We start from the raw sequence: 21,613 nt of genomic DNA on the forward strand, positions 1-21,613 counted from the left end.
AAACCTCATGAGAAATTAACATGGAACATTCCTATAGCATTTATCTCCACTAGTTAACATGAACAAAATATATATATTTTGCATAAAGACATCTGTAAATTTTCATGAAGAAAAACCATTCTAATATTTCACTGAAGACTGATATAAATAAGTTATCAGAAAAACAGCATTCTTTTCAGGAAAGGAAGAAGTAGGATACAATTGTGATGGGTATTAAATAACCATTTTCTTTTCCTTGTTAGCATAACGTATTTTGCTTTTATAAGGCAGAAGAAACTAAATATAGAGTTAACTCAATGAATTCTATTTTAAATTACAATTTAAACCACAAAAGGTTAGAATGACATCATACGCAATGCTTTTTTGGTCCAGTTTCCTGTTCTTGGAAATGTAGCAAGTTTCAGGTCTTTCATTTTTTTATATAGTTCTTGGACAATGATAAATGAACTTTACTAAATATTCAGTTTTTAATTTATTTTTGAATAATTTAATATTTTAAATTTGTGGAGTATTTTCCCTTACAGTGATGTACATTGTTTTTAGTATCCGCTAGTGTTAGCATATTCTGTTGAAATACTGTTTCTTAAAAATACATTTGCTTTTGTAAGTTTTACAAGGTGGAAATATTTTGGTACAGAGGTATGACCATTAAATAATTACCTGCTATTCATTTTAAGTCAGAGAACTGATGGCTTACATTAGAAAAATAAAAAGAAAGTTTTTTAGGGCGTATTATTTTATAATGAAAGAATTTACCTTGACAAGCTGGGACTGGAACATCCCATGAGTAATAACCATATGGAGACTTCCTGCATACAGCAGTACTTTTCCCAACGAGCCGAAAACCTCGATCGCAAGCCCAGCGAACCATACTGTTGAGCTGTCCACCTGTCTGACTGACAATGAAACCATGTGGAGGGGACTCTGGAGTGCTACAGTAGAGAGCTTTAAACATAAAATATTGAATAAATAAAAGATCCATTTAGAATCCAGATGACATTTTTTGACAAATTCTTGTTGAATTCAGTGGACATCTGATAACAAGGTGAGAAAACGTCACTAAAAGTTGTTGTATTTTGTATCCTGACCATGCATGCATCAAGCAATTTCACTAAGGTGAAAGAATAGGGGGGTTTTATAAGGGCTTCAGGTTTTAGTAGCTTCAAAGGAAATATAGTGATAGCTCACCTCTACAGCTGTTTTGTTTTTTTTTTCCACCATCTTCTTTTTTAAACAGGTAAGTTACAGAATTTTAGTTCATGATAAAATTTTTGTGGAAGGAAGCATCAAGGGCATACTGCACATAATTCTTTTCAAATAATCTTTTCCTTCTGGTCCTAAATAAGTTATTCCTTTCAAGTTCTGTGTTACAATGAACTGAAGGGAACTAGCAAATCTAAAATAGATTTTAATTATATTTATGAATGCCACCATATATCCATGGCTAATACACTGAATCTGGTGTTCAGGGGGTGTTTTTGGTGAATTATTTAGAACACAATGGCTTATGCCATTTTAAAGTCCTGTGAAACATTTACTTAAATCTCTACAGAGCACATGTTTTTCATAATCCTACTTAAGGTGTGTGGGTTTTTTTTTTCCTCACAAGATCTGTATCATCAGGTTCATATATAAAACAGAATGGATTTCCTTTCAGTCTGGACAAAATATAGCTAACATTACCCTTTTCACATAAATAAATATGTTCCATATTGAAATTTTATGCACATTAGAGAAAGTCTGATTTGCGTACCTATATATCTTATCCTGAAACCTTTTTTATTGGTGCCATGATCTGCTGACCACCGGAGAAATACTTCATGGCCATTGCTGGTTATATTTAGAGAAGATGAATAGTCCCCACTGAGAGAAATGAGCAATGGGCTATGACTGTTTGGTCCTTGATACAAGGAAGAAACAAACAAACAAAAAAAGACAAAAAAAGGCAACAAAAAAAGGAGTTACAAAGTTTAAAATAACATACAATAAATTATATGCATACAATTAATATACATAGAAAACATCCTCAAGCAAATGGTAAATTAATCTGAATTAGAAATGGAAGTTGACATTACATGTTATACACTAGATAGTATCTCTTTAGTACAGAAACAAAATTATTTCTAAACATAATAATGCAGTACAATTTGGAAACACCATAATCCAACAGTTCTTTTTAGCACAAGAAATCAAATAATTGCTTATTTAAGGTATTTCATACTGACAAATTACAATATTTTATACTGACAAATTATGGTATGCGTAAACAACAGTGATCACACAGATGCAATGTGAAAATACATATATAGAGAAAAAGTATAATTCAAAGTTGTGCATCCTATAGTTACCATCAAACACCTCAAGGATATCAAATTCCTTTTCTGTCTGGAAGAATTCAAAGAACATGCTAATATTATAACCCTTTTCCACAGTTATGGTCCATGCACACATCTGAAGATTTGGGTAGCTGTCAGGATATCCAGGGCTCAGTATTACTCCTGTTGAATCCAGACGCATTTCATTGGCTGGACAGAGCACTGTAAAACAGAAAGATTGCTAAAAAAATCTGAAGCCCACTATTTCTGCTTCATGTGATTGGCAAGATTTTCCTGAGTTTGAAAGATCTGCATTACTTATTTTATTTCTATAAATACAGAAAAAAATCTTAAGTAATGTTTATCTTGAAAATAATCCCCACAACCTTCAGAAATTACCAATTCATGACATTTTTCTTCTTTCATTCTCCAGAATATAAGATAATTTTGTAGTCTGTGCTAAAGTACTAAATTGTTGCATTGTTCAAAAAGTGAACCATAGACTTTTGTTTTTCCCCTCAGATTACTATTACTGTCAGCAATAATTCCAGGTAAAGTCTTGCACTGAAAGAGAAACTTGAAGACACTGATTTTGGGTTGTCAGATTCTAAACAAAGAGTAATTGATCCCTCCAACAATCTGTATAAAACAGCACCTAAATTTTGAGGTCCTCAGTTAAGCTACACACAATGTAAGTACTATTCAGACTTGATGCCTTTGGTCCAGAAAATAAAAGATATGCTTCAGGCTGACATTTTGTGCTCAGTAGGACTCAGAAGGACTAATTAGACTAGAAGAAGACCTGTGCTAATACAGCTACCTAGTTTTTAGATTCAGAGAAACCTCAGAAAATTGGTTATTGCCTTTACATACAATGAAAAACACTTGAAATTATATTTTACTTCACCACACCTTATACAGACCCATTTCTTTCCTGTTTCTTACCAAAAAAAAGCAGCAGAGACTTTTTAAAATCAAAGCCTATGACTAGCAGTCAAGATGTTGGTGTTATAATTCTGAATGAACTAGAGAATTTCAGGCTGACGTTGAGCAATTCATCTAATTTCTCCTCCATTTAAAAACAGGTACAACAGTTCACCATATGACAAACACTTCATGAGGAAATAAAGATAAAACCTGGCTAAAACTAAACTAAACTAAAGATCTTAAACCTGGCTAGGGATGTCAAGCTCAACAGGAAGGGCTTCTACAAGTATATTGGAAGCAAAAGGAAGACCAGAGAAGTTGTGGGCCCACTGTTGAATGAGACAGGAGCCATGGTGACGGAGGATGCAGAGAAGGTGGAGTTACTGAATGCCTTCTTTGCTTCAGTCTTTACTGCTTGGCGCAGCCCTTGGGAGTCCCAGGCATTGGGGAAGTAATGGAGAAAGAAGAAGACTTCCTTTGGGTTGAGGAGGATCGAGTGAGGGATCAATTCGATCAATTAGATATTCACAAGTCCATGGGCCCCGATGGGATGCACCCGAGAGTGCTGAGGGAGCTGGCAGAAGTCATTGCTGGGTCGCTCTCCATCATCTCTGAAAGGTCCTGGAGAATAGGCAAGGTGCCTGAGGACTGGAGGAAAGCCAGCGTCACTCCAGTCTTCAAGAAAGGCAAGAAGGAGGAGCCAGGGAACTACAGGCCGGTCAGCCTCACCTCCATCCCTGGAAAGATGAAGGAACAGCTCGTTCTGGGCGTCATCTCAAGCCATGTAGAGGAAAAGAAAGCTATCAGAAGTACTCAACATGGATTCACCAAGGGGAAACCATGTCTGACTAATCTGATAGCCTTCTATGATGGCATGACTGGATGAATAGATGAGGAGAGGGCAGTAGATGTGCCTTGACTTAAGCAAGGCATTTGACATGGTCTCCCACAGCATCCTCATAGGGAAGCTTAGGAAAAGTGGGCTTGATGAATGGACAGTAAGGTGGATAGATAACTGGTTGAAAGACAGAGCTCAGAGGGTCATGATTAGGGGCACAGAGTCTAGTTGGAGGTCAGTGACGAGTGGTGTTCCCCAGGGGTCAGTACCGGGCCCAGTCCTCTTCAATATATTCATCAATGACCTGGATGAGGGGATAGAGTGCACCCTCAGCAAGTTTGATGATGACACCAAGCTGGGTGGTGTGGCTGACACACCAGAAGGCTGTGCCGCCATACAGAGAGACCTGGACAGGCTGGAGAGTTGGGCAAAGAGGAACCTTATGAAATTCAATAAGGGCAAGTGTAGGGTGCTGCACCTGGGGAGGAATAACCCCATGCACCAGGACAGGTTGGGGGCTGACCTGCTGGAGAGCAGCTCAGCTGAAAGAGACCTGGGAGTCCTGGTGGACAACAGGATGACCATGAGCCAGCAATGTGCCCTTGTGGCCAAGAAGGCCAATGGCATCCTGGGCTGCATCAAGAAGAGTGTGGCCAGCAGGTCGAGGGAGGTCATCCTCCCCCTCTACTCTGCCTTGGTGAGGCCACATCTGGAGTACTGTGTCCAGTTCTGGGCTCCCCGGCTCAAGAAGGACAGGGAACTGCTGGAGAGGGTGCAGCAGAGAGCTACCAAGATGATTAAGGGACTCGAACACCTCTCTTATGAAGAAAGGCTGAGGGATTTGGGTCTCTTCAGTCTGGAAAAAAGACGACTGAGGGGGGATCTCATCAACACTTCTAAATTCTTAAAGGGTGGGTGTCAGGAGGATGGGGCCAGGCTCTTTTCAGTGGTGCCCAGCAACAGGACAAGAGGTAATGGGCACAAACTTGAGCATAGGAAGCTCCACCTAAACATGAGGAGGAACTTCTTTCCTTTGAGGGTGGCAGAGCACTGGAACAGGCTGCCCAGAGAGGTGGTGGAGTCTCCATCTCTGGAGACATTCAAAACCTGCCTGGATGCATTCCTGTGCAACCTGCTCTAGGTGACCCTGCGCTGGCAGGGGGGTTGGACTAGATGATCTCCAGAGGTCCCTTCCAACCCTATGATTCTACGATTCTACGATTCTATGAAATTAGGAGAAAAAAAAATAGGCAATTTCTGCTGCACTTAAAAGTAAAAATACAAATATCACCATGAGATAGAAAAATAGATATTTATTTATTTTAACTCCATATTCCTCATTATCTTCCAGTTCTTTGTTAAGCATAACAGATGTGTAACTGCTTCATATATATTATGTGCATATTGAATCTACAGCTACAAACCACTTCCTTTCTATTAAATCTGTGTATGAGTGATTTTTGGTTATATGTTCACATTTCTAGTGAACTCTCAAGTTCAGACAACTGGCTACTTTCCTTTTTTGTAACACTGAGACAGACTATTTCCCTGATGAGTAGATGTAACCCAGCTGAAGAAGAAATTATAAAAATCTGAAGTTCTTAATTGCTGATATCCTTTTACCCAAATTTAACTTTAGGAAATAAGAAAAGGGACATGCTTTACCCTTTTCTCTAAAACATTTCTGTGAGAGGCTCTCACAACATGAGAATGTTTCCTGCAGGGATTAAAAAAGACTTCTGCTCCATCCCTGCTGACTTGTTCAGAAGGTATTGCCTACCATACCTTCACCTTACTCTAAAGAATTATTTTTTCTTATATTTCACATCAATTTCTGAAGTTATCAATCTTCTGCTTACAGCTGTGCTAGAAAATACATAGGAGGTCTGGCTATTCTTAATTGACATAGTTTCAGGAGGGACAGAGGATGCTAGCATGATAAATGCTACTTTGTATATAAGTTATCACCACTATTTAAAGCAGCTGCTGAAATTGAGCAAAATGGTCTTTAAAAGTATGATGAAGAGGCTTGATTTTGAATTTATCTGGATTTACCAGGTCTACAGAGAATAACAATCTCATTAAACAAAAATATTTGGAATTACCATGTTATTGGAACTTTTTTCAAGAACTTATTTTGCTTAATGATATATGAACTTGTGCCTGCAGTTTATTCAGAACAGAACACTACTTAACAGGAGTCTTAAAATCTGTTTGTTTTCGATTTGCAACTAACCCTTACATGAAAGTGACTTAGTACTGAGCCATTACAAGTTACAAAAAAATAATAGGACCTTAGATGTCTCAAGAACACTGAAAACAATCCTGGTTTATTAAATACAAAATCAGATTTTAGGGGGAAAAAGTCACTGGACTATGAAGAGAGGTAGAGAACACAGAAACACAGAGAAGAGAGAGAAAAAGAATAATCAGCTTCATAAACAAAACTCATAGATTCATAGAACCATAGAATGGTTTGGCTTGGAAGGTCCATTAAAGTTTATCTAGTCCAACTCCCTGCCACGGCTAGGGAGTCCTTTCACTAGATTAGGTTTCCCAAAGCCCCACCCAACCAGACCTCGAAAAAGAGAAAGGAATCTGTCAATATATTTTAAAATATTAATCTCTCACTTTCAAAATTAGCATCTAATTGCTAAATTTAAGAAGTTGTGTCTCATGTCCTGTATTTGTTTCAATTTGTCAAGAAGAGATTGAATGTAACACCTCCACTCCACATGAGAATACTCATATGGCCAGAATCTGGCTGTCAAACTACAATTGTGATACAGACTTTATCTTAAGCAAATGAAAGAACTAATCCTCTCAAGCTTTATACGTACATACATATATATAAACACACACAGAGAGGTGTGTCAAGAAGGCAGGAAAAGCATCATAGTCATCTGACTGCACTAGGTTATTCACAGCTAGTTTTGCTGTCTCCATATGGTTCTGCTTTGCAAACTGTCCTCAATTTCAGGACCTCCAGGTAAACATCCCTCAGGAATTTTACAGAGAGCTTGAAGACTTATTTCTGTACAATGGATTCTCTTGGGAATTGGGTTGCTATGTTCTTTTATGAATCTGAGCTAATGTAGCTAAGACATAGCTGAGAGTCATCATTCAAGAATTTTCTCAGGGTCCACTAATTGTGATGCAAAATTCAGTTTGAATCTTCGTATTCTGAAGCTTTCATTTTATCCTGAAAGTAGAAGCTAATTTCAAGGAAAATTAAGGACAAAGTTACTTGCTGCCTATGGGAAATTTAACAAAAGATGATAGACATTGGCATAAGCTTGTGGAAGTTACCAATTATTTTCTGATCTAAAGGATCTGAAGGATCTTCAAGAATTTTCAGAAATGCTCATCTAACTGATAGACATCAGAGAAAAATAGAAAAAAAGGCGGCATAGTTTTAAATAGTACTAAATGTGGTGTAAACTAACCTGTAACAATTAAAATAATGAAATAAAATCTTAAATAGGTTTTGCTTCAATATTTTTTCCTAGGGATAACTTGTTATTGTTATCTTTACTGCAATACATTAGATTCAAAACTAAAATATTGCTATTTAAATTCTGTTCAGCAGCACTCTTCAGATTGAATAAATAAATGAATGTTGAATGTTGGTATTATTTATAATAATTATCTATATAATTATACATATATATTATATAATATATATAATATATACATATAAAATATATACTATATAAAATATAGTATATATTATAATATTATATATATAATTTATATATATTATTTACAATTAAAAATTGAATCAAAATTCAAGTAAAAATCACTTAACACTGGCTAAAGTGTCTAACGTATGCACTAGGTTAAGGCAACAGAATTTAACTCTATGAAGTCTAACAATAAGCACATGTTCTGCCTGGTGAAAAGAATTAGTAAACTAATACAAATATGAACCAACAGAAGAGCTGAGTTTATTTGTCTTATGTAATGTTTATAGCCTGCACAATTAAAGTATGGTAGCTTATGCATAAACCAGCGTAGTATAATAAAATAAAGACAGACAGACATTTTAGGCATATAATTTTGCCACCACTGTATTCCACAAAGGTCTTTATTGATCTATATTTCGATATTGAAATTTAGCTTACATATTGCGATCTTCAAACTTACACATTATATAAATAAATACAAAAGAAAATTATGTTGTGGCTTATTCCAGGTGGCCACTTTGAATGCTCATTTTAAATGTTTTAACTAATTCCTTTGAATCTTTTTTTTTTTTTAATTTTCTGAGTCTACTAACTGTGAAGTTTGTGTTAATTTCATTCAGCTTTAGACTGAAACGATAGAAACACTGATTTAATATTTAGTATTTGATCCAATATTTCGCATTATATGTGACAGAGGAAAGATTATGGTAACTGAAGTCATCATTCCTAAGTTTTTGCCTGGGATCTTGCAATGAATATAAATATGCCTTCAGCAACATGTGCTGAGAGAATGCCTCAGGACCAACTCATATGTCTCTGTTTGTCCTACCTATTATTCCATCATTTTAACATTTAAAGCAGTGCCTGGAGGAGGTTACTATGGTTTTCCACCCATTAAATGCTATGGGCCTGCTAAGTTAGGATTTTAATTTAAATTGCTATTGGAAGCTACTCCTAGACACAATTGTACCTAAATAAATGCACACATTTTCAGAAATTATCATTGTTAAAGTCCTTATAAAACTCCCAATTCAAGACCACTTTGCATTTTTAAGAATTAGACCTATTTTATTTCTATGAATGATTTTGACTTTTGCATAGTTTTGTGCATAAAAACAGGGGGAAATAGTTTATTCAGCACTTCCAGTTTTTCAGGAACGCAGGAAAAGGGTATATTTATGAGACATCTGAAAACCGAGTTGAACATTTTAGTCATAATTAAGTTCTAAAAATTAGTATACTGATGTTGAAATTTGTAACAACTAAATTGTGCACCTTCAAATATTAAAGCTTAACTTGTAAAAGTAGTAGATTTCTTCACAGTTAATTTACTATTTCCAAATAAATCTTTCATCATGAGTGTTTTATAGATATGCTAATTAATTAAAATTCCAGGGGAAAAAAAACCCAAACAACAACATCTGATTGGTAGAAAATCCAGATGGCAGTATTTTTAATTTAATACAAATGTAAATCAACTGCATTTATTATGACTGATTTGGGAACATATTTTAATCTTGCAGTAGATGTTAGAATATTAACCTCAGGACTAGATGGATCATGAAGGAATGTCACAACAACTATTGGGTTTTTTTTTTGAGATAAGATTCAAAATGTCTTATCATATATGTTTGCCTTTTTGGAAATACATTGGTAGAGTTAGTAAGATTCATAGAATCATAGAATGGTTTGGGTTGGAAGGAACCTTAAAGATCACCCATGGGCAGGGACACCTCCCTTAAACCAGGTTACCCAATGCCCCATCCAACCTAGCCTTGACCACTTCCAGGGAAGGGGCATCCACAACTTCTCTGTCCAACCTGCTCCAGTGATGGAACATAAGCCCATCACTGAAACTTTAAAGTGACTACATTTTTTAAAATAAATTATGTGCAAGGTTTATCTCGATTAGCTCCCTAATGAAAGAAAACTCTTGCATTTTCTTCAAAAATGATGGAAACATTCCATTCTAGCATTACACATCAAATGTCAGATTAATAAAGACTGGTTTAAAATGTGATGTTTGTTGTTGGCAGCATTGTAATCTTGTTTTGACCTTAAAAATGAGATAGTGTTATAACTCTATTCGTAGTTTTGAATAAGAGGAAAACATGAACACACACATGCATACACACACACATAGAAAAAACCTGTTCTTTTGAATACACTGAATAAAAATGGAAGCATTAAAGTTGCACTAAAAAATGATGTCATGATCTTGTTCACACAAATCCATGCTGTTAATTTAACATTTTTTAAAATTTCCATATAAATTTTCATACTATTATGTTCTAGATAAAATGAAATAATCTCATTACTTACTAAATTTAGATTCCCTCCAAAAACCAAATTGAGAATTATTTTCACAAAGTAAAGCAGCAATCCCCTAAACTAATAAAATTAATCAAAACATTACTAATTATTTTGCATTGATATTTGACACATATTCACCACAACAAACTGATAATATTGGGAGTAGCATCAAAAAGTCTGAAATATTTGCAGTGTGCCATCTTATGTAAAGAGGTAGTGGAGAGCATTTAAGGAATCACCATTCATCTGGTCTGGAAGGAGGAAAAGAAAAAGGAGAAAAAACCTTGACAAGTAGGTGGTGCTCCATCCATCTGAAGCCTTTCACCTAGTCGGCATGTCAGAATCTCATTACCAACCAATGTAAAGCCTGGTTGACACTGGTATCTTATTATGTCTCCTGTTTGGAAAAATAGAAGACGACAAAACACCAAAAAAAAAAAAAAAAAAAAAAAAAAAAAAGAAACATTAAACAGCAATTAACTGGGACTTTTAGCTCTGAAAAAATATTGATTAATGAAGTTTCTTGCTGCCATATATAATGGGCTAAATGACCTCTGGCATAAACAACTTTGATTAGTCTAAGAAATGTGGTAAATGAGCACTGTGTTGCACACTGTGCTATCTGTCACTGTTTTCCACCACATTATTAGTTGTATAGTTTGCTAATTTGTCTGCATTTGACTGATGCTGTGTGAACCATGTGTCCACAAAGCTTTAAGCAATATAATTTATTGGATAACCATTATGGAAGTAAATAAAGAGATAAGATCAAGTCAGTAACCCATACAATCCTAAGGGGAAAAAAATTAAATAGGAACTGGACTTAGTTGATGATATCTAAAATTGGCATGGTGAGAATAAGAAACTGTCATTTTTTAATTCAGAAATTAAAATTCATATAGATTTATGTACCAATAAAAATCAAAATTTGTACATCCCAACAGTTCTCTTTGGTCCAGTTTACAGGAAAAAAAAGTCTTTTCCCTTTGTTACCAATATAATTACTCAAATACTGGTATGTATTAAAAATAAATTTATTTTTCTTTCCAATAATGTGAGCAAAACTAGCTGATCAGACATTTGATGTCTGATCATATAGGTCATATTTCTTTGAATGACAGGTGGCCAAGTAATATCATTAACACGTCCTAGAAGGTCAGAATGTCATCCTTCCCGATCCACCTAATTTTTATAAATTTGATTTTACCCTTCAGGTCACAGAACCTTAATTCTGGTACATAATATACCATTGTCTACAAGTTCTTTTGTGGTTTGGTTTTTTGTGTGTTTTTTTTTTTTCAGTATAAGACAATGAGAAATGTATTTTAAAATGAAATTAATTAGCAAGAAGTTACTGTCTTACTTATATGTGATCTCTGAAAATTTGATGGGATTCAGGAAGTATAGGGAATCTAACATTACAGGCATGATTTGCAGTCTGAAAAGCAAGACGTTTCTGTGCATAGCAATCCTTTTTTTAAAACAAATGTTGCTTTTATTTTCTTTTATATTACCTATTTCGAATTCATCATCCTCAGTTAGAATTTCAGCATTTGGTATATTTGTTGGAGGCTGGCAGACCCGGAGCTGGTAGGCTATAAACAGGAAAAAAGCACAGTTGACATTCCCATACTTAGACAGTTAGCATAGCCATGCAAACATGAGTTAATACCCACGTTAATAGGATAGAAAAAAGTATCTATTCATTTACTTTGAAACTTTCAAGAGAATCAAAAGAAATAAAATATATGAATTTCATAATTAATGAAAAATTAGAAGTTGCATCTGTGTTCTTAACTAGTTATTCAATTTCAGTGGCAAAACCCTCTTCATAAATAACTTAAGAAGCTTAGAAGTGGTTGCTAATTTTCTCACTTAAGTGATCTCATCTGAAAAGCAAATATTTTTGTATTATGCAATTGTTGGTTTTTTATTTTGTTTGCTTTTTTTTTAAATACATTTTTACTGCTAAACTCTTCCACTTCTGAAACTTTGTAATAAAGACAAGTTTTAGAATCCAAAAGATTCTACCCAGAGGCAGCATAACTGATCGACAGAGGTGTTTTGAATGTGAAAATACCTAGTAAATGAAGTTGTGGAACACATTTCACTTGCAGATAGGGTCAGAGAATAATTCTGCTTTCAAACTTCTCACTTGAAGTCTCACATGAATTAATTTTCTGAGTTTTAACACATGTATGCAACAGCCAGGCAAAACAATTAGTTGAAACAAATGATAAAAAGGACAAGTAGGAACAGTATGCAGAAGCTATATAGCTTTATTTATTTACAGAGGACTTATGAGGATGGGCCTGTGTTTGGACACAGGCAAAATTCCTTTCACTCTAAATGCAATTAGGGCAGAAATCCAGCCAAAGAAATCACATTGACGTATTTATACTGACAGTGTAGTCTTCACACTCAGGCTGATCAATGTGTCAAGTATGCCTGGTTTTCAGTGATACTACATTTTCATATGACATTGTTTTATAGCATCTCTCATTAGCAAGGAAACATCATCTACTTACGGCAGATGATGATTCAGCTTCATTTATACACATCTTTGTTACTTCCTGTACTTGGATCCTTTAGTAATCAAATTAGTCAAACTTCTGTCAATCATAAAATTTATATTTTATCCAGGTAAGATCTTAAGTTGCTACTGAGTCACCCTGTTCCCTAGTCACCCTAGTCTTCTTATTCCACTCTTTTTTGTTGACTACATAATGAAGAGCCAACAAAGTCAGTGAGTCAAATAGCTAACATACTGCCTTACAATAAAGTAATTTAAAATAAAACACGTCAAGCAAGCATGAAACATCTGTGCTAAGAAAAATAATAAAAACATAACATTAAAAATAACAAAAAATCACCAACATAATTAAAAATAGGTTCAATAAACAATATAATTTATCTCAAATGTCTCTCATTTAGGGGTATCATTCACTTTAATCCACAAATGATCTATTTTAAATAAATTTGACTCCTCTTACTGCCTTGCCTTTCTTGCTATAAATTTTGTGTAGCTGATATGAAGGATCACAGACTCAAGGATACTGAGAGACACTTGTGGAATGACAATTTCCACGATAACAAAAGAAACAAGTACAAAGAGATCAAGTTCTTTAGAGACACTTTATTACTAGGTATGAGCATTTTCACATGTCTTTGGTCATATACTGATATATTCATATCAATCCATATATTGATGAACACAGAGGGTCAGTTTGTCCCTCACAAACTGCTACATGCAGTTTAGATGCCCAGATTTGGAATGAAAATTCTGACCCCCCTCTGCCTAATTGTACTGGAGTCTATACTGTGTAATCAATTCAAGCGCTGTTTGTTGCTGATTTTTCCATTGTGGGATTTAAGTTTGTTGGGGGTTTTTTGCTTTGTTTTGTTTTAATTACAGTTCCTTTAATACCCTCAGTTTTGTCTGTTTGTATTCACGTTAGTCTTTTGTAAGTCAAAAAGAAAGCTTTCTAATCCCAAAATCTGTTCAGGATCCAGAAAACAAACTGTAGTCTGTCCATGTTTCCAGGAACAGTCAATCCAATGGGCATTCACAGAGCACCTAAAATCGCCTTTGCTTCTGAATCTGTTTCCTTGTAATGATAGAAATGCAAGAGAACACTTGGCCACAGAAGGTTTGAATGACTACAAACAGACATAGAACTTGGTGCATTAATACTTATGCATTTTCATTCAGTCAGTATTTAATTCAAGGGCAGTTTAATGTTAACTACACACAGTGAACTATACACAGTATAGTTCACTATCATTGAAATCTCTAGAACAATGTATTTTCTTCAAAATATTCAAATACCTCCAATAAATTTAATGAACCCCCCCAAACTTTAAGATTACAAAGGAATTTTAGAAGCATTGTAAGCAGTCAGAAGATGAGCACCTTGAACTGCAGGGTCTTGACGCTACCTTCTTGGCTCATATCTCTTCACAGTTCATTCTTTTTTTGCTTCACTACTAATAAATTTAGTATCTGGTCAAGAAAAAAGCTTGTTTTCATCATTCATATTAGTCTTTCATATGTTTGCACTACCTTAGTGGTGGTCAGTCATATTAATAATAGCAAATCTTCTTAGAAAAAGTAATTAAACTATTTTTTCATGAGATTTTTCCTGCAGTAATTGTTATAGACAGTGAAAAAGTGCAATTTGTCACGCTTACCATGGTAACTAAGTACAAAGTAGCCACTGGTAGTAAAGTCGCTGTGGAACTTGATCAGAATCTGATTGGAAGTGCTGTAGACTGATTCTAATGCAGTGTTGCCACTAAATTGTCCAATTTGAGGAGAAGTTTGATCTGGTCCATCCCTAAGAAAAACAGATACAAAAAGACTTTTTTGCCCAAACAAATCATTTAATTTCTTCAAATTTTAATATAATGTAGTAAAATTTCTCTAAAAGACATGAGTCATCTAAAATCAGATAAAACAGACACTGAGGGCTGAAAGTCTTGAAATTCCATATGTGGATTGGAGTGTAGCAGGTAGCAGCTTAGAGGACCATCATACTTTATTAGAAAGCAAGATGCTCCATTCAACCACCTTTTGGAAGTAATATTCTTATTTTTAAAACAAATATTGCAGCAAGATCAAAATGATTGAATTTGTGATTGTACTTCATCTTCCTGCCACAAATTCTGCTTAATTTACTTGTTGGTGCTTTCCAATATGGCTATCAGAAAATACATAAACCTAACACTGCCCATCTCCCCCAGTCCTTTTTGAATTTGGTCATTTCCAGGAAAATTAAGAGATGGATGCTATTTATTTTTTAAAAGACAATGAGTGAATATTGGCTTCACTTAAAAACAAAATGCTTATACTCTACTGAATAAAAGATTCCACTTAAAATCTGCATGTGGGCTTTTATAAATGTAGATTTTGTTTATGATGATTATTTTAAGCATGCTACTTTTAGAAACACTCTAATGTCAGAATTTTTTAACCTAGCATCCCACCCTCCACCATTAAATGTTATTGTGCTATCATTTACAATTTATAGTACATATGGACACATAATAATTAATTTAAAGTTTGTTTTTATGACTCATTCAGAAATTTATGAATCAATTTCTTTCTGAGAGAGATGTGCCATGCATTCTATATAAATGATTGTGTCTCTTTTGCTCAGGTAAACATCCATATAAATGTTGGTAGTTTTAACCAAACTAAGTATGACATGCACCTGACGAATTTCTTAAATCCTTGTTTGCATACACTGATTTATATTATTTTTTACTATTTATTATGATTTAGAAAATACATGTATTGCTGGTAAGATCACTCCTACCTTATGGAAGAATGAAATATTCATTTCAACAGAAAAATTAAATCAAAGTTAGTACTAAGTAATAGTGGAATTGCTCAGTGGACTAAACCAATTTTTGTACTTGCTTCCTTCCAGATCAGAATTTCTGAAAATTAAAGGTTTAAATTTTCTAATTGTTGGCACAAGTTATTTTAAGTGCAAATAATTTCAAAAGGAAAAGATGGATAATCTTTGTTTTAAAAATTTTGCAGTAATAAATTTGTCAAAATTCTTGCACATTGCTCCTTCCCCTTCTGTTTTGTTAGGGAAATTATATGATTGGAAGAATCATTTGAATTGTGAATAATATTTATTTTTTCCATTGGAAATGGCTACCAAAATTTATGATCTATTCTGTAAATAAATAATATCCCAGAAGTGGCATAACCTATTTAATTATGTAGTCATTGTGTATATAATATGGCTTATACAGGTATATATATCATATATAAGTAACAGCACGCATGATATATACATGAATAACATAACCGATGTTTTAATTTCAGAACATTCTCCTAAAAGTGTGGTTAAACTAAATAGGATACAAAACATCAATGAAAAATCAGCAAAGAACACATGACATAAATCTAAGGTTTTACCTTTGTCATGATATATACAATTACTTTACCATAAGAACTAAGTTTGTAACACAGACAGGAGTACAATTGAAAGCACATGAAATCACTTGGTAGAAAGAAAGAGCCAAACAGAAGAAGCACTAGAAGTGGACAACAGTGTACTAGTATGTGTGGGGTGAAATAGAGAAAAGATGTCTCTATGGACATAAAAGTATAATTTAATTCAGGAAAGATTCTGAAGGTCAGCCTGAATTAGATACACAAAACAAGTGGTGAAGAGTTAAAGGGATTCCAAATTATCTGAGTTCAATCAGGGCAACAGTCTGGGTACAGATTCTGATCAAATTTTGTTTAGATTTTAAGGCAAAGCAACCAAGTATCTGGGATGCAGGACAAGACAGTTTGTAGAACACAACATGAAAAAAACTCAGGACCTACAGAAATGATCACGAAAGTGTGTAGAGAATTGTTTAATATTTAGGAAAGTAGGAATGAAATCCTGAGTTATATGAATTTACATGAATCTAAATTAGATTTCTGTGCCACAGATACATAAAATGAATAATTAATATTCCAAATTGCCTCTCATTATTTTGCACTACTCAGGCTACAAAACTATTCTGTCAACCTGCAGCTTTTCAATCTGCAGATTCAATAATCAGTGGATTATTTTTTTAGGCAAGCTTCCAAAAGGTCTTAGCCACTGTTGAATTGTTGTTAGGTACTCTTAACAATTTAAAAGAAGTCAATTTGGAAGAATGAAGAAAGTGTTGCTGTAGTTTCTTGTATTAACATGCTAAAACATTGTAATACACAGCTGCAACTGCTTAATATCACTCTATTCTTTATTACTTCTCTTTGTTGTTGATAAGCCATCATAGCATACTTCTGAATGTTTTCTTCATCAAGAAACTGAGGCACGCTATTATTGGTTATTAATTCTTAAGACCAAGACTATGAAACTTCATGTCCAGTGCTATCTAGAGAGAATGGTACATTGGAAAACATGGATTAGTACAAATCATTCAGTTCCCCTAGACAGAACACCAGTGTCAAGGGAAAGATTGCAAATATATTCTTTTTAATTCATATTTTGTTGCATAGTGTCATATGCCAATAAAATAAATATTAAAAGTGTTTTCTTACCAGACAGTTATGAAATCATATATTGGCTCTGTTTGGAGAACTGTGAAATTGATGTAGATTCCATTCCCAGGTGGTACTCTTACTAGCCAGAAGCAGTCTTGAAAGTTTGGGTACTCATCCGGGTATCCTGGAGAGTATATGGTGCCATTCATCGCAGTTATATTTCCTCCACAGAGGGCTATAAAAAAGAAATTTGTTTTTAAAATATTAGATGCTTCTTGCATTCTTCTTAGACCACGTTGAAGTGGTTAAACACATTTGGTACACTACAACTAGATTATGTCAAACCATTGCTGTGTATAGAAAACAAATTTACTGAACTTTTTGCAAAGGGTCAGAAGTTTATTTTGACATTATTCATCAAATCTAAAAGGAAAAAAAGGTAATTCTTATGTCATAAATACTATCAGAACTGGAACTAAAGTAATATTTAGACATTGGGCTAAATTATTCCCTGCACACTTGAAAACTACTTTGTTATGGCTTTGTGTAAACGCTAGTTACAAATTATCAGTGAAACACATTAATTACTTTTATTTATTGTTCCGAAAAGATAGCCAAGCAAAATTATCAGGTAAGAGAAGAGATATGCTAAGTTGGTGGAGGATGGGTGGGGGAAAATTAGAGGGGAATCTGAAAATTAAAATACTGTGTGCAACAGTCTGAACAGCAATTTTGCATTTCCTGAGACAAATTCTGCTAGACAAAGTAAGAGTCCTTTCTGTAATTGAAGTACAGTAATTTTAGATGTCTTACAGTGCAAGACTGACCATGCAGCTTTTGGACTTTCATAACTATGCATTTCAGGAAAACTATTAGTCCAAATTATGTGATTTTCTCCACAGACGTTTCAGATGCATGTTGAATATGACACTACTCTGTTATTACAGAAGAGAAATTATGTTACAGAAGTCTAGTTCTGGAAAAGTGAGAAGAGCCTAAAATGGTATAATTTGCTTTATTTTGCATACATTCCTCTCCACTCCACCCCAAACAGTCATGGAATGGCAACATAGATGCCATAAAACAAGCTTAAGAACCACTAACCAGAGAACAGGTTGTTGGAAATATAGGTTTGACATATATGAACTATGCACTGTTTGTATTTAGTAAAGCATGTGTTATGGCTTATATATATACTTTGGTGCTGAACTGTAGGGTGAGGAGACTTTCATAGTCACACCTCATCCATTCAGACTGGATGGTATACTGCTTTTCTTCAGCTTTTAGCTTCAAAGTCTCAAGGGGTTTTGAGCAGTGCAGATAGAATTGATTTTACAACAGGTTCTTAGGGCAGTGAAGACATGGGGTGTTGACTGTCAGGCAATGAGATTTCTTGGAAAAAAAGAGGGAATGGATTCCAAAAGGATGAAAGTGAGGGAGGTGGGTTAAGAAGGATCAAAGAGTGTTAGATTGTGCTGAGCACAGTTTAGAGGGATTTTAGCTGCATGAGGATGCACGAAGAAGAGAACAAAACTGTTTAAACAGGAGCCGCATACAGTGATATTTGATTCAGATTGTCTGCCTCAAGAAGTCTGAGGCATTAAACAAGTCTTCATATATGCTGCCTTACAATAAAGATATTAAAGAAAATACAAATTTAAAACATACTGTGTATTTCTGGAACTAGGCATATACAAAAAAGCCCACTTCATTTTAATGCTATTGAACACAAGACCTTTATCTAAAATTAGACTAAGTACAACCAGAACATACCTAATTATCTTTTTCCTTCAGCAATAAAGAAAAAAAAAACAAACCCAGAACTCAAAAACGTTAGTAGCATATAAAAATGTCAGACACTCTTTCCTAAAAATACCACAGTAAGTATTTGCACAAAGCCCCATGTAATTTAAGAAATTTTTCTGGGAGCTGAGTAGTGTTGGCAGTCTGTAACCATGCACACATGTTAGATCACCATTGTCAAATAGGCTGATTTTTTTATCTGCATCTTTTCATATCATATTAAGTAGAAACAAAGAACTCCCAGCCACTGTTCAGGAACTTCATCAAAAGTGATACTGAGAACAGCAACATACTTGGGGCATCTTAGAATTTACTAATTAAATTCTGGGTTCCAGTAAGGTAATTGGAAGAAACATAATCACTCCATTCAGTAAATTATTTGTCTGGATTCTGAGGCACAGAAAATACAGCTAGAACTAAGTAATAGGGAAAAGCTAAGCTGTTTAGCAGTTAAGACATGAACCATTACTATTCCCTCAGGATACAGAAAACAGGGGTTAAAACTTAATTGTGATGAATTAACTTCTTCCCCTTTCAAAAGACAGACAGTGTAGATGTCATCTCTCCTTTATATTATAAGGCTTCTCATTCTAAATTCAGTATCGGATATGTCTTAATTTAGCTACCACATCCCCCAGAAATGCCTGTGGCTCACTGACTCCAGAAAGAATTTTGAGTAATGAAGTTTTTAACTTAAATACCCAAATTTACATAGGTGATTCAGAATTCAGAACACAAAAAATCCAGAAAAGAAGGCAGCATTTTTTTTTTTTTTCTCCAGGCATTCCTCTTCAACTTGCTTGGTATTGAGGGTTCTATTCTTAATGCTGAACTTTTACCATTCAATATAGAGGGAAGTTAGACCTTTAACTGAGGTCCTGAGTACCCCTCCTGAAATTGTGGAGGGTCTTTATGACATATGAAAGTGGGCACTCAACATATTGTACAGAACTCATCTTTGTGGAAACCTATGTTTAGGGATATAGAGAGCTTTACAGTCAATAATTTATTTGCTAAATGCCTTTGGATCTTGTGGTCCCAGAAGTGTAGGATTTTGGGATGATGGTTTTGGATATGAAGTATCTTCACTGTGTCTGTGTTTTTCCAGGAACCTAATATTGCCATCTGAATGTTGCCATAATTGTGACAAACCTGGAGGTCCCAGAAGAAAGTTATTATTTCATATGGAAGAAAATATCAGTCCTCAGTCACACAAATAGGTTTTGTGATGCACAGATATTTCTGTGTTACCAAAACATCCATTCTTGTCTGTCTCAAGAGTCGGATGACACTTGATGACTGACCTTCTTTGCCTGCTGCTTAGGTACAGGTTCCTTTCAGCATAGCTAAGGATAAGACAAACACCTCTACAGAATCATCATACACATTCATTCTGTCTCTTTAAAATTTCAGCTATGTGCCAGCCACAGTTCCTTGAATCTGCTTACCTGCTGGAAGCATATCAGTGCAAAAAAATGTAAAAGGTTAAAAAACATAGTCTAAAAAAATTTCCATCCACAAAAAATATATGTAGAAAGGACTTCAGACAGCATTGATTGGAGGATGACGGCACTTTATGCCACCTTTACATTTCTTTCTAACTGATAAGACAGAACGTAAGTGGCCAGAGTTGGGAAATTCAATTTTTCAATCCTTTTTTCTTGATTCAGTGCACAGCTTTTACTTTGTACCACCGCCTAGATTAAAAAGCAGCACATGTCGCCACCCTCCAGACCTTAATCCTAACCTTCCAAAAATAAATGTATTATCTCAGATAAGTTTTCAGAGATTTCCTATTTCCATGAAACATTTCAGCTTCTCTGCAAAAATTTTCACGTGCAAAATTGAATACTTCCTCTGCAAAGACCACAATACAAAAATACAGGTCTCTATAAATTGAAAAGCGGAAATTATTTCAGTTAACAGTTCTTAGGAAGACTTACAAATAATGAAAGGTTCATAGATCACCCAGAACATACCTTCACATCTGGGGAGAGGATGATTCCAGTTACGACTGATGCCATGAAGACAAGTTAGAGCTGAATTTCCAATTAATGTGTAGCCAGGAAAACACTCAAATGAAATAGTTTGTCCCACAGTAAAGTCATTCCCAATAACAAAACCATTACGAAATGGTCGAGGGTCAGGACAGCTTTGTAGCTGATATGCTGAAATAAATAAATAATAATAAGGTGGTGGTGGTGGGGGAGGTAAAAAACAAATTCTCATTACTTCAAAAATAAAAGCTGGTCATTGGTCCTACACCAGGAGAAGCACAGTGAAACATTCCCACAGCAATTCTGGAAATATGCATAAAAATTAATTTCCAATTCCAAATCTCATAAGGAAAACATAATACTATAACCAAAGTTTAAATGATCTTAACGTTCTTTACACCTTGATAATGTGTAATGTGTGTGTGTGTGTATAAACAAACAAAGAAATCAACAAATACCTGACACCCTACCCTACAGGTCTTTGGAACAGAGTCCATGAAAGCAAAAATGAGAAAAGCCTCTTAATTTTATATTTTAATTTTAGTAAGTACAGGAGTACGGAACTAGAGAACAAGAGAGTGGAAAGGAATCTAGACTTCGTGTTTTCTCCTCTTAGATCTTCAAAAAGGTGACTGGCTCTTTAAGACCACAAATTGCTTCCAAGTGCACCCTTAAGTACACCCTAATCAAAATGGATCCAAACTGCTGACAATGAAAATTAAAAAGGCTGT

The 21,613-nt window shown here is 34.7% G+C and overlaps 1 protein-coding gene across 3 annotated transcripts in view; it reads right to left on the reverse strand.

The window, feature by feature from the left end:
• The window catches only part of CSMD3 (CUB and Sushi multiple domains 3), a 684,352-nt gene that overhangs the window by 82,837 nt on the left and 579,902 nt on the right, over positions 1 to 21,613 (reverse strand). For all 3 annotated transcript variants that reach the window (XM_074577705.1, XM_074577704.1, XM_074577703.1), the window contains 8 exons: positions 20,865 to 21,053; positions 17,140 to 17,317; positions 14,271 to 14,416; positions 11,594 to 11,674; positions 10,363 to 10,476; positions 2,349 to 2,537; positions 1,754 to 1,900; positions 757 to 945 (listed from right to left, as the gene is read on the reverse strand). In XM_074577705.1, coding sequence (XP_074433806.1) covers positions 757 to 945; positions 1,754 to 1,900; positions 2,349 to 2,537; positions 10,363 to 10,476; positions 11,594 to 11,674; positions 14,271 to 14,416; positions 17,140 to 17,317; positions 20,865 to 21,053 — 1,233 coding nt within the window. The remainder of the gene's footprint in view (positions 1 to 756; positions 946 to 1,753; positions 1,901 to 2,348; positions 2,538 to 10,362; positions 10,477 to 11,593; positions 11,675 to 14,270; positions 14,417 to 17,139; positions 17,318 to 20,864; positions 21,054 to 21,613) is intronic.

The sequence above is a fragment of the Larus michahellis genome, chromosome 2, assembly GCF_964199755.1.
Source record: "Larus michahellis chromosome 2, bLarMic1.1, whole genome shotgun sequence".
NCBI classification, from domain to species: domain Eukaryota; kingdom Metazoa; phylum Chordata; class Aves; order Charadriiformes; family Laridae; genus Larus; species Larus michahellis.